This window comes from Rhinolophus ferrumequinum, chromosome 20 (assembly GCF_004115265.2).
Source record: "Rhinolophus ferrumequinum isolate MPI-CBG mRhiFer1 chromosome 20, mRhiFer1_v1.p, whole genome shotgun sequence".
NCBI lineage: Eukaryota > Metazoa > Chordata > Mammalia > Chiroptera > Rhinolophidae > Rhinolophus > Rhinolophus ferrumequinum.
This window is the reverse complement of record NC_046303.1, coordinates 428662-442328: the sequence shown is the minus strand read 5'-3', so window position 1 is coordinate 442328 and position 13667 is coordinate 428662. Positions and strand designations below refer to the sequence as shown.

The 13667-nt window shown below is 42.3% G+C and overlaps 1 protein-coding gene across 1 annotated transcript; it reads left to right on the top strand.

Annotated features, from left to right (window-relative positions):
* The first annotated feature begins 2782 nt into the window (after positions 1-2782).
* Positions 2783-11615, top strand: LOC117012383 (histone H2A.V). The gene is made up of 5 exons (XM_033088610.1): positions 2783-2842; positions 6064-6141; positions 8440-8553; positions 10476-10605; positions 11284-11615. Exons 1-5 carry the CDS (start codon positions 2840-2842, stop codon positions 11343-11345), a joined length of 387 nt encoding a protein of 128 aa, XP_032944501.1. The 5' UTR covers positions 2783-2839; the 3' UTR covers positions 11346-11615.
* The last annotated feature ends 2052 nt before the right edge of the window (positions 11616-13667 follow it).

The following is a 13667-nucleotide window of genomic DNA, read 5'->3' as shown; positions in this document are numbered from 1 at the left end:
ACATCATTGTCAAATATGAACTGACCACAAGTGCATGGGGTTATTTCTGGACTCTTAATCTACTCCATTGATGTATGTCTGTCCTTATACCAATCAGTACACCATCATGAAGGCTGCAGCTTTGCAGTAAGTTTTGAAATCAAGAAGTGTGTCCTTCAACTTCATTCTTTTTTCAAGATTATTTTGGCTATTCTAGTTCTCTTACATTCCCATATGAACATTGGGATGGTCTTGTCAATTTCTACAAGGAAGCAAGCTGGGTCTCTTGTAGATCTTTAGTTTTTTCCTGTTAAGAAGCTAACATTTATTGGCTATTTATTATATACTCGGTACAGTGCTAAGTACTTTTTCATATATTACTGAATTGAGTGCTCACTCAAAACTTCTAAAGTAGGTACTGCTATTTTCAGTTTTACAAATGACAAAAGCCTTGGTAATATTAAATACCTCGCCCAGATCACACAGCTAGTAAGCTGAGGAGTCTGGGTTCAAACTCAAGTCTTTCCATAGATGATATTGACTATCTAAGTGGCTTTTTAAAGAAAAAAGTGTTAGTTAATTGGAATTAAATTTTTTCTCAATTCGTCTATAAACTTGAAAGCAATCTATTTATAATTAAATGAGAGATTAGAAAAAAAAGTATTAGTATTATTCCTTTCATTCGCCAAGTGATATTTACAGGGTACCTGGTACTGTACCAAGCGAAGGGTGATGACCTAAAAAAGACTTCTGTGCACTGAGGAAACCAACACAACTCAGCATGATAAGGACGGATGACAGCAAAACACACTGGGGCTGTGGGGCACTTCGTCCATGTCAGGGATGTCCAAGGAAGACGATCTGAAGAAAGTGATGTCTTTGCTGCCACTTGAAGGATGACGGAAAGTCAGCCAGGGAGAAGCTGAGACTGAGGGCTGTCTCAAGCAAAGGTAAAAGCATGTGCAAAACAAGATGGAGTTTAGGGTGCGGGAGGGTGACAGACAAAACAGGAGACGTGCAGAGGCCAGAAAATACAGGGTCTCTGCCATGCTAAGGATTTGGATTTTGTCCTAAAGTTGCTGAGGTTAAGGAAAATACACTAAGAACTGTATTTTAGAAAGAGTGCAGGATAGAATGAAGGACAAGGATAGCGCATTAGTTGAACAAGCTTTTGCAGTGATGCAGGAGAGAAATGACAAAGGCTAACCTAAAGCAGTGGCAATGGACATGGCCAAAAGAAAAAGCCAGACTTGAGAGAGTAAATAGATGACGTGGGAGGGATCTGGTGAAAATCACAGCAGCCACACTAGCCTTCTTTCAGTTCCTTCACACGGAAAAGTCTTTCTCGCTTCAGGGGCCTTCACATTTGCTTTCTTCCCCCTTCTGGACACCGCCCACCCCATCTGCATTATATCCCCTCTGCTGCTCTCTGTCCTTTCCCTTCTCGCATGTGCACCTACTGATTCACACACGCTTGCTACATTGACACCTGCCCCTGCCGTAAAGGGTTGGAAGGGCAGGGACATGTCTGTGTTGCTAGCCCGCGAGTCCCCACTATCTAGTGCAGTGCCTGCGAACAGGAGCCACTCGGCGATTTGTGGAAGGAATGGTTCCCAGGTCTCTTGGACTTCATTCGCTGAGGCCGGAAGCACAAGAGGAGCAGGGAGAAACACGGTTATTAACAGCTTACGCTATTAACTCCTAATTCTTCTCCCTCGTTTTCGGGTTTCCCGTTAATCTGGGCGCATGGCTCCACACCTCCGATTTCCCTGGACCCTCCTTCCTCACGCTCGTCTCCACCTTCACTCGCCGTTTTCCAAACTTAGAAGCTCAGCTCCTCGTCTCCTCGAACTCCAGTTGGCTCTCCTTAGTCTCACGTCCCCACGGTGCTTCCTACGTGTCAGATCATTCACACTTTAGGACAGGATCCGCCCACCTGAGGACACACTCCTGAAATGCCAGCCCGGGGAAACCTCCGTGCGGTCGGCTGGCCGCCTGCCCGTGGGCGCCAAGACACCGTGAAAAGAAGGAATGGCTTAAGGCCGCAACGGGTGACAACACGACCGGAGAACCTGGGCCGGCCTGGGACAGCCTGCGGGAACTGCCGTGAGCGGACACGCCCGCCCTCGCGCTGGTCCCTCAATGTCGCAACGGCCGCGGGGACGCCGACCCCACTACTGGGCGTCCCCACGGCTAACGTAAAGCCGGCGGGATGGTGCTGAGAAGGGCCGCCGGCCCGGGAATCAGTGCCCGCCGCGACGGGAGTGCGCCTAACACCACGTCCTGGGAGTCTGTGACAATCCCCCGGGAAAAGCGACGCCCACAACGCTTCCTTCCAAGCAGTTTTCAGAACCTGGAGAGCCGCCTCCGAGTACGCGCGGGAAAACCACCCAATCGCCCCCCGATTGGCTAATCCCGCAGTCGTTCCCAGCCGCCCGCCCGCCTTGCTCGCGGGTGATGTTCCCATTGGCTAACTTCCGCAAGCCTTCCGCCCTCACTTCCGTTCGTCAGACTCGGGCCGTGGACACAAGCGAAGAGCGGCCGGTGAACTCTCCCCCCACCTCGCGCACAGGCACGTCTGTATTGGGGCCGGAGGCCCCGCCCCACGTGCCGTGTGCAAAAACAAACAGCCGTTAGGGAGGCGGTGCCGGGGGCGGGATCGGGCTAGAAGTAGATGCGTGATTGGGCGGCTGCCGGGGTTCAAACCAGCAAGGCAAGCAGCCATTGGCTGGGGCGGTGCGAGGCGGGCCCCGTTTATTGTCCCGGCTCTGGCGGCGGCGGCGGCGGCGGCGGCGGCGGCGGTCGGTGCTGCGGGAGCGGCGGCGGCTCGGCGGCAGCGAGGGCGGGAGCGGCCGTGACCATGGTGAGAGCGGCGGGGCGGGCAGCGGGCTTGAGGCGGGCCGAGGCCGGGCGGCCTGCCGCCCCTCGCTGCCCTGCGAGCAAGTCCGAGTCCTGAGGGGTCGTTTGGCGCCGAGACGCAGCTCGCGGTGAAGAGCGTCCGGGACGGCGGGACTCGGCTGTTGTGAAGTCGAGAGGAGGGGTGTCGTGGCCGGTGCTGCTCGTGGGCAGGAGCTGCCTTCCGGGCACGTTCTCCGTCACTGCGCGGTCGCGCTGGGTCTCTGCCGCGGCGGCGCCTGTGCTGAGGCCCCTCCACAGATTACGTCCCATCTGCAAAGTGGGCTCATGCTGCTGCTGCTTGTCCCAGTCCTTGCACGTTTCCAAGGTGTCGCGCGTTTAATCTCCAGCGAGGTGCTATAGATTGGGAGTCCCTTTACCAGCAGCTGAAAATGCTGGAGGCACCGAGTTGTCATTCAGGCTTTTAAGGTTTTAAACTTGACGGGAAGTGAGCTTGTGTCAAAGTAATGCGGAACTGGCTTCGTGGTATACAGTTTTCAGCTTTTTCTGAATGAAATGTACTCCAGCTCTCTCCACAGGTGCGTTTTCTACCAAGATGCTCAACCCAGGTTCATCCCGATTCAGTTTCTAGAGTCAAAACTGCTGTAGTGTTTGTGGTTTGTTTTTCAGTCAGTCATCAGATTATAAAATGAATGCAAAAGTTGGAGGGTACACAGTGTGAGGACTTTATGAAAAGAATAATTATTCATTTACTGTACAATTTTATATTCACACATATTTGATGCCATAAAACTTTGATTTTGTTGAGAAGTGTACCTGCAGCCTCCAAATCTTGGAAATATTTAATGTATTGAGGTTTTTAAAAACTGGTTTCATGTCTACTTGAAAAGCAAATAGATAAAATGAATATGATGGATTGAAACAGTAAGGGTAAAATTGCTTAAGAAGAGTAAATTGGGAAGCCTGGAGTGTTTTGCAGTTGGTGGCTTTTGATAACTAGTTCTTATTTCATAATTCAGTCATAGAGAGACGGCTATTATAATTTTGGACTCATGCACCAGTTGAGAGGTTGTTAAATGTATTGTTTGAGGGCAAATAGAGGTGAAAAATCTCTGAGTAATAAGTGAGAATATATTGTTCCTTGAGCTGACCTCAGAAATCAAAATATTATGCAGTATCTTTTGTTTGGCAATATAGATAGAAATTATTAAAATATACGAGGCTTTCTGGGAGAAATCTAGAGATCCTCAATTCTCTCTGTTAAATCAGTCTCTCTTGCTATGTTGTTAAGTGTAAGAAGGAGATATGAATTAGTTCTTAAACTTTTTCCTGCTTCTAATACCTGCTACAGCCTTTTTTTTTTCCTCATACAGTTTTCAGAGATAAACATTAAATCAACTTAGACATGGATTTAGGAGGACTATACACGGATGATTTTTCGCTTAAAAATGTTAAGGAAAGCATTACAAAGGGAATATGCCATTTCAAAGCTTATTCTCTGCTTCAGAAATATAGACTTAGACCCTCTGCTAGCCAATCTTGTAAACCAATTTCTTTCTTTAACTAGCTTTTTTTACAGTGAAGAAATAATAAACTTAAGTGGTAAAATTAAACCATCCAAAAGAGAACATTAGTTTTCCCTCTTCTCAGATCCGTTGTATTCCCTCCCTAGAGGCAAATAACTTTTTGTAACTATTGTGACCTTCCAGAAATGTATGTGTACACATACTGTAATGCCCCATTTTTACATAAACAAGAGCTCACTGCCTTTGTACATACCTTGCCTTTTTCACCAAGAAATGTGTTTTGTGGATTGTTTCTATCAGCACACATCTGTACCTCATTTGTTGAAATGGCTGCATAATACAGTTAAGTCCTCAATGGTTGTTGGATAGGTTCCGCAGCTTTAAGCAAAACAATGCATAACAAATAATGAAACCAATTTTACCATTGGCTGATTGATATAAGCAAGAGTCTTTTGATGTTATAACAAATAACGTTGGCGTTATTCGAGGACCTGCTGTATTTTCATTGCATTTATATACCATTTTTCTGTCAATTTAAAGTATTTGTTTAACCCCTTGAGTATAAGTTTGAAAGCCTGTTCTTAATTCTAAAATATACATAACATAAAATTTAGCATTTTAAGTGTACAGTTTAATGGCATTAAATACATTAACACGTAGCCATCACTGCCAGTCATCTCCAGAACTTTTTCATTTTTCCCCAATCTGAAACTCTGCCCATTAAACAGTAACTCTCCGTTCCACCCCTCTCCCCAGCCTCTGGCAACCACCATTCTGCTTTCTGTCCCTATGATTTTGACTAGGTACCTCATACAAGTAGAGTTAAATATTCCTCCTCCTGTGTCTAGCTTATTTCACTCAGCACAATGTCTTCAAGATTCATCCATATTGTAACATGTGCCAGAGTTTCCTTTGTGTAGCTGAATACTATTCCATTGTATGTGTACCATATATTGTTTACCTATTTATACATCAGTGGACCCTTGAGCTATTGTGAATAATGATGCTATGAGTCCTTGCTTTCAATTCTTTGAATATATGCCTAGTAGTGGAATTGCTGGATCATATGATAATTCTGTGTTTAATTTTTTGAGGGCTATTTTACCCCCCACATGCTTTTTTATCTCCTGGAAGAGCTAGGTTTTGAATATTTCTGTGGAAGTGATATATGTTGACTTTTTTTTTTTTTTTTTTTTAAATTTTAAGTGTGTTTTTCCAGAACCCATCAGCTCCAAGTCAAGTAGTTGTTTCAATTTAGTTGTGGAGGGCGCAGCTCGCACTGGCCCATGCGGGGATCAAACCGGCAACCCTGGGGTGACGAGCATCGCGCTCTAACCAACTGAGCTAACCGGCTGCCCCTACATGTTGACATTTTAAAAAATTATTTGATTTGAAATATTTGTAGCATAAAAGTTATATTGACTTAAGATTCTTCATTCAGAAATTTGAAAAATATGTTCAGATTTTTATAAAGTTCATTTTAAATAAGTATTTAAGGTTTGACCTCATTTTTATATAAATTAATGGTATATAACATGTATATTGTATGTATATTTACTTTATTATTAATTTGTATAAAATTGAGGGAGGAGATCACCTGTATTTTTTTAACTACCTAAAGTAAAACTAGAAAAAATTTTGTTTCCTGAATAATTTTGAAATAGCATTTTCAGCTTTTCATCTGGAGCTTTTCTTCACGTAGGCTGGAGGCAAAGCTGGAAAGGACAGTGGGAAGGCCAAGGCTAAGGCTGTGTCTCGCTCACAGAGAGCTGGGCTACAGGTAACGTGTCCATGTTGTAATTCATTATTCAGTTATTTTCTTTAATGTTGTAATTCAGGACCAATAGATGTTTCATTAATTACAAAAATGTACTTGTATGACTGACTTTTAATAATGAGATTAATTGATCAAAATTTAGATCATAAAACAGTTGGCTTTTAATTTGTATTCTCTTCTTCCAAGCGAGAACAGTTATGAAGAGATCTTATAATGAATTTGGTAATTTTGCTCTCTTAAAATCTTTTATTTCTAGATTATAATTATGTTCCTGGTTCTTTTATAAATTGTATCACATTGAAATGAGTATTCTGTGCTTTTTCTTTTGAAGAAAGTGTTCATAGTGGTGCATTAACTTTCAGGATGAGATAGAATTTGGGGTAAAATAGCGAACCCCATTTAGTCCTCTGAATATTTCCCCCATAGTTTCAGTTTTAGACTGAGTGATGATATATTCGAAACATTAAATATTTTCAAACTTTATATATTTGAAAAATTGCACCTTTAATCCACAAACTCAGAATTTTCTGGATGAGTAAGAAATATTCTCTACATACAAGAGACACTTTAAACAGGAAAGTTTGAAGGCCAGACTATAAGGTTTTGGTTTTATCCTCTTGGCAGTGGTGAGTCGTTGAAAATTTTTTAGCAAGAGGATGACCTGATCTAGGTGGCACTGAAGGAAGGGGGACAGGAACTTACGGGTACATTCTATGTTTTAGAGCATCATGTAAATCTCAATTAGAATTTATTTGAAGGGTCCTTCATTTGAAGTGGGAGATGGAAGATAGATGGAGGCTATTGCAGTGATTTTAGGAATAGGTAATACATACTTGAATTAACGTGGGATGGAAAGGAATTGGACTCATGCATGTGCTCCCAAAAAGTGGGAGGAGAGGCATAGGGTTGAAAGGAAAGTCAAAGGTTTCTGTAAGAGTTAGAACCGAAGGGACAGAGGCGTCTGTAATCGGGGCAAGTTAGGAGCTGGAAGAATTCAAGTGGAGTCATTCCGAACTTCCACCAAAACAGCCATGTGAAAATGTCCAAAAGTTGTAGATTTTAATCCAGCTTTCCAAGAGAGATGACCAAAGAATTAGAGATTTAAAACCACTTCTGTAAAATGGGTAGTTCCTAAGTTGAGCATGAGAAAGGAACACAAGGACATTGGCGGGCTGCTCAGAAACACAGAATGAGTCAGAAACAGAGAAGACGGGAGTAGTGAGACTTCAGAGTTAGTATTAGAACTCTGATCTTTGCAACCTAAGAAGAAATGGTTTGGGGTCCTATGTGTCAGACAACACGGCAGTCACTGAGGACGCACTGGGGAAAGGCATGCAGCCTGCTTTTAGGGGGCTGGGAATTACTTAGGGAAGGAGGAGAAACAACAAAAAAATCATGCCTTTTCTCCTAAGGATGCGATCTGGAAGTGGCCGATAGATTCGGTCATTAAAATGTCACTGCTGGCCTTCAAGGATGATGGTAAACAGAAGCCAAGTTTTGGAGAAAGTGGGTGACAAGAAAGTAAGGGTTTCAGTACTTGCTTTTAAACTTTGCCTTTGGCAAGGAGATATCTAGACTGTAAGGCAGCAGTTGCTGTAGACGTGTGGAGAAGTCTTAAGTGAAGTGTGCAGAAGGAAAGGAGCCAGTGGAAGGAAGTAATTGGAGCTGTTGGAATGATGGAGCCGGTAACAGCATGAGGAGGGTCCATTAGAAAGGTGGTCGAGGATAGTCAAGGACACAGACACAAGTGGGATTAGGATCCTTTGGAAATGAGAAAGGACCTATTCTCAGGAAGTAGAGAGTCACGAGGAGAGAATGGGGTTGGTTTTTCTCAGGTCACCTCTTGAAACTGAGGAAAGAAGAATGGAGTTGGGACCGAAGGAAGGTGGTGGAGGTTGACAGTCGCAGAAGCCGTTGTGTGAAGGAGTTAACCAGACAACAGACAATTAGTGGGGCATGCGGCATTGCAGCTGGTGACTGCACAGCATAGCTTGTCTCCATTTTATAAGGACACTCCATATTATGCAGAAATGCATTCACAAGACCCTATGGAGGTTCGTGGCTTTTTAACTTACAGTCCTTCCTCACGAGGGTAAAAGCAGGCATGAAGATTTGGGGCTGATGCGTAGGACACCACACACAGGCCCGTGGAACTGTTAACTGCCAGATGGGTTTGGCTTCTAATCTGGGTAACCACATTGTGTCATTTCATGTGTTACTCCTATTATTCGCCTTTGATTACACTTCGCAGTGCGATGTTAAGATCCTTTTGTGCTCCCACTCAGACGGCCTCTCTTTCAGTTCCCCGTGGGCCGCATCCACAGACATCTGAAGACTCGCACCACGAGCCATGGACGGGTTGGTGCCACGGCTGCAGTGTACAGCGCTGCGATCCTGGAGTACCTCACTGCGGAGGTCTGTGGGGGGGTCTGTTACGCATGGAAACCCAGCAGGTGCCTAGGCCACAAGTGGCTGAAACCATGGAATGAGGGTTTCAAACAAAAAACACACTTATGCTCCTTGGTTTCTTCCGTAGCAGTTGTAGGTGTGTCTTAGCCTGTTACCCAGTACCAGAGTCCGCTCGGCTTTCAAGTTAAGCAAGGGCTGGCGATCAGTATTTTTAAGTGACATGACAAAGGAGTGTAAAGTGATTTAAATACTGTACTGTTTATTAAGTGAACTCTGAAGTATGTATAAAATCAATAGGTGATAACCTTTTAGGTAATGAAGATTGGGGTGGGGTAAATAAAGTTTGCCAATGTGATGATACATTTTTTAAAAATCACAAATAGAAAATGAAATTAGATAAAAGACCTAATCATTTTGGTTGTATACATAAAATACTGTATCTTGCTCAGTTTCACACTTTAGGAAGATAAGTTAATTGGGCAAGAGTTCTTGATTGTTGGGTCATGGACCACCACTTCCTCCATCCCAACCCCGCCCCTGCCCCCTGAAAACAAATGGGAAGCCATGAAACTCCTGCAACTATTTTCCAGGCCAGGGAAGTAGTGGAGACCGCCAGCCTAGCAGAAACAGAAAGGACGTTTTCACTTGAGAGAGAGGTGGTTGTGAGCTAGACTCAATGATTTAGCTTCAACCTGTGTGTGAACTGTCATTGCTGTGATCTCACCTCACCCGGTCATTCGTGTCCCCTTGGAGATTTAACGTTGAATTACCAATAGTTTCAACTTGGCTGTCATGAACCAGGGATTCTGCATCAGTGGCCGTATGGTTCTAGTTGAGAACCACGCTTCCCCGTTGTTCCTTAGCAGCCCTCTGCCAGCTTTTGTTTAGCTGCAGACTTTTCAGAGATGTATGCGTTTTGTTCGCTCGTGGAGGCATAGTCTTCTGGCTCAGAATGTTGAAGTCCCATCTGAACTCCCATTCTCTTTATTCTTGGGAACTTTGATTATAGTTTATTAGATTACGGTTAGACAGTAAACCTATGTAAGCAGTCATCATATTTTCTGATATTTAAGTTGGGGGTTTTAGTCATTAGTAGAAGTAAAGAAAATAATTTAGTCCTGAGTAGAGGTAAACACTTTTCAATCTTGGCCACATGCTAGGGTCACTTGGGGAGCTTTCAAAAGATGCTGGTGGAGGCCGCTCAGAGTCCCAGGGACAGTGAACGGAGTGGGGAGTGGTGGCTGGTGAGGCGTGTCCCCTGAGGATTCCTGCCAGCTGTTCCAGTGAGGAGGCTCTGTGGAGTTATTTCTGTATTACTTCCATCAAAGGTTTCATAATGCCCTGTATTCTGTGGAGGGGGAAAATGAATAAAAAATGCATTTTTAGGGCCAGCTGGGACTTTGAAATTCCTCTAGTTGAAAATTTCCAATAAGGAATAAAGAGCTTCTAGCTTATCACCTACAGGTTATAGGGCCCAGTGAATAAGAAAGAACTGAATAAGAAAGAAATTTTTAAATTTTTAATCTTTCCTACATGTGCTAAGAAATAAATTCCAGCCCGTAAGGGCTATACAGAAATAGACTACACGGAGATATTAAAACTTGTGCTGTTTCCAGATGTTCACATTCAGAATCTTGACTAAGGAATGGTATTCTCCCTTGTCCTTACTTCTTTCTGTAGAAGTAGCTTTTTGCTCAAGTTTCTAGCTCTTGCAAAGAATAAATATAAAAAGGCCAAATGAAGAGTTCTATAAAAGCATTATAGGAATATGAAAAAGAAAAAAGATGTGTTGGTTTCTATATATCTGTTGTGTGTTTTATGTATACATGCTGTCTATAGAGACCTTTTCGGCTATAATTGCGAGTCTACACCAAATCCTTAAGCCCCTCACCCTCGGTTTGATGTGTTCTGTCGCTGGTGCTCTGCAGGTGCTGGAGCTGGCAGGTAATGCGTCCAAGGACCTCAAGGTAAAGCGCATCACTCCGCGTCACTTGCAGCTCGCCATCCGTGGTGACGAGGAGTTGGACTCTCTTATCAAGGCCACAATAGCTGGGGGCGGTACGTACTCCCACCTCTTCAGCCTGGATGTTGTTGGGCATTCTATTAATAACATGTAATTCGGTCAGTGATCCAGTGCATTTGATTAGCCAACTAGGAAACTTAGAAACCTAAATTCTGTAAGTGTTGTTTTCTTACAATTCTAGGCTTCTTTTTATTATCATCTGAATGAAGACTCTTTTCCATATGCAAAGCTGACTTTTATTTTAGCAAGTCCTTTATCTAAAGTTTATATATGATACTTAAAATAATTCCCATGCCGTTTAACCTATGTTTGAAAATGATCTTGAGAAATTGATTAATGTGATGCCTTTGAAAATCAGGGCTGAGATCACTGAAAGAGTCGGGATCAGTGAAAGTGAGATGTAAGTTGGTGTCTCTTAATCCTTTGTGGATCACATTGGGAAAAATCTCTTGAAAGCTATGAAATCTCTTCTTCAAGAAAGCACATAAAATCATATCAGTTTACATACAGTGTCAGAGGAGACGGGTTCCCAGCCCCCGAGATCGGGACTCCCTTGGTGTAGATGCTTAAACAGGATCAGCATGTTAAAGGGGACTTAAGTAAATGTCGTTCTTTGTGTCATTGCTCTTTGTCCTTTGAGGCACTGGAGTAGTAAGACGCAGGTGGCTCGAAGCTTTTGTAATAACACTGTCTCTCCGTTTATTCCACCGCAGGTGTGATCCCACACATCCACAAGTCTCTGATCGGGAAGAAGGGACAGCAGAAAACTGCTTAGAGAGTGGTTTTAACCAACGCTCTTCCTCCCTGTCACTGTACTGTAACTAGGGCAGAAGAAATGATGGGGACACGTGGAATTTTAAAAACAGCTAAGTGGAAAAGCATAGACAATTACTACAGACATGATAAAAGAAACATTTGTACGTTCTTAGACTCGAAGTTTGATAAAAGGACCTTTTCATGTGGCAGCAGTTATATGTGCATTGGCTAGGTTTCTCCCACGTTTTATACAAAAATGGAATTGATAAACCATTTTTTACAAAAATAATTTGTCTCAAAACTATTCTGTTCGTGATGTGTTGGAGATATTTTGCTCATACTTCGAAATTTTTTTAATTTCAAATCGGTTATGTATTCGGAATAATCTTAAAATAGAAATTGGGACTATTGCTTTACCATGATTGATAGCGTATTATATTGAATCTTAGGTGTTATTCATTTGTAGTATGCACCGTTATTTTACATACCACTAAAGAAAGAAAAATTGCTAGTTAAACCATGATATACTATCCGTAATGAGATGCAGCCCAATTTCAGAGATGTTAGAATATGAAAAAGTGTTTAGAATTGATGAAATAGGATAATGGAATTATTTGATTTCCTGAGCACCAAATTTATGGCAGGCTCTGTACTGATTGCTTTACTGATCCAGAAATTTTGCCTGCACTTCAGAGATGTGAAATCAGGCTCACAGAAATTAAATGGTTTGCCAGAAAACATGGAACTCATAAAAAATGGCAGAGCTAGGATACAAATCTAGATTTGCCTGACCTAAGAGCCCATACTCTTACCTAGAATTGAAGTTAAATTGATCAGTTTTCTGTTTTGGGCTTAAAATTCCAACTTTCAGTGGTCTTTTATTGATAACAGTAACATTCAGTAGTTTGTATAATATTTTTAAAATTATTTTTCTTTGTCAGTTTCTAAGTAACTGTTGTAAAATTTAAGTTAATGTACCAGTTAATGGTCCATCAGAAAATTATATTTTTCTGCCTGGAAATCTTCATTAAAAAAAAGTTTTAATGTTTTATACTACAACCCTATCAAAACAAAACTCATTTTTAAAACTTATTTTATTATGGAAATTTTCAAAGATACAGAAAAATAAAGAGAATAGTATAATGAACCCCTGTGTGCTCATCCTCCAACTGCAACAGTTACCCTGTGGTCAGTTTTACTTGTGTCCCCACCTGAGCCCGCCTCCCAGTGGATTGGTTTGAATCCTGTTCCAGGCATGATTATTTCCATGTCTGCCAGTTTTAGCATGTCTCTCTCAAGATGGGCAATTTTAGACCGTAACCACAATATCATTGTCTTAAGGCAACACATTTTATGATATGAAATATCCAGCTGGTCTGCAAATTTCCCTGATTGTCTCAGTATTTTTTGTAGTTGGTTTCTTTGAACCAGGATCCAGACAAGATTTACATCTTACGTTTTGCTGATAATTCTTAAGTTTCTTTTTCGTCTATAGGTGTCTCTTCACTATCTTTTTTTTTTTTTTTTGGTAATTTAATTTTTGAAGAAACTGAGTTACCTGTCCTATAGAATTGTCTGCAAGTGTGGATTTTACTGAATGTATCCTAATGGTATTTAAATTTTTTTTCTGTTCCCTGTATTTCCTGTAAACTCTATAGATAGCTCTAGAGGGGTTGCTTTTTACGTATTTCCTACTGTTGTCATGTCAGGGAGCTCCTAATTCCTGCCTGTCTCTCATCATGTAATGTTAGGAAGGGTGGTGGGTTTGGATGCTGCCAGCCCACTCCATCCACTGTGAAGTTCTCTGGTCGGCTTTTCCCGAGAGTTTTAGCCATCATTAGTCATTATGGTCTAGATCCAGGATTCCATTGGGAACTGCCCACTGGGGCTACTCTGTCATTCTTTCTGCATCTGGAATTCTATAAAGAACTTTTGCTCTTTGCTTTACAAGGCAGGACAGGAAGAAAATTTCAGATTCTGATTGAATTATCTTGGCACATATTTTGAAGAAGTTTCTATATTGAGAGGACCCACAATTATCCTTGTGTGAACTTTTAGTAGTTCTCAGAAGCCAAAGTAGCAATAGGGGAGAAGGCACTAACACAGAATAAGGTTCTTTACTGGAGTTGTCTAAATAATTGCTTCAAATATCGATTTTCTTTTGGTAGTGATCTGACTACCTACTGTGTCCCCGGGATTCTGTTTTCTAATGAAAAAAGCTGAGCAATGAGCCGTATGCTCTGGGCCTCACCCCCACAAATAGGTCCATCTTGCTTCATCTATGCCCTCCCCACTCGCTTATTTTGAAGCCTGTCCCAGCCATCACATCATTTCTTCTCTA

What these genes read in the sequence shown, in the direction of transcription:
- LOC117012383 (XM_033088610.1), top strand. An exon ending in CACAGAGAGCTGGGCTACAG is followed by an intron (nt 6,142 to 8,439) that starts GTAACGTGTCCA and finishes CCTCTCTTTCAG; the next exon opens with TTCCCCGTGGGCCGCATCCA. An exon ending in GGCCACAATAGCTGGGGGCG is followed by an intron (nt 10,606 to 11,283) that starts GTACGTACTCCC and finishes ATTCCACCGCAG; the next exon opens with GTGTGATCCCACACATCCAC.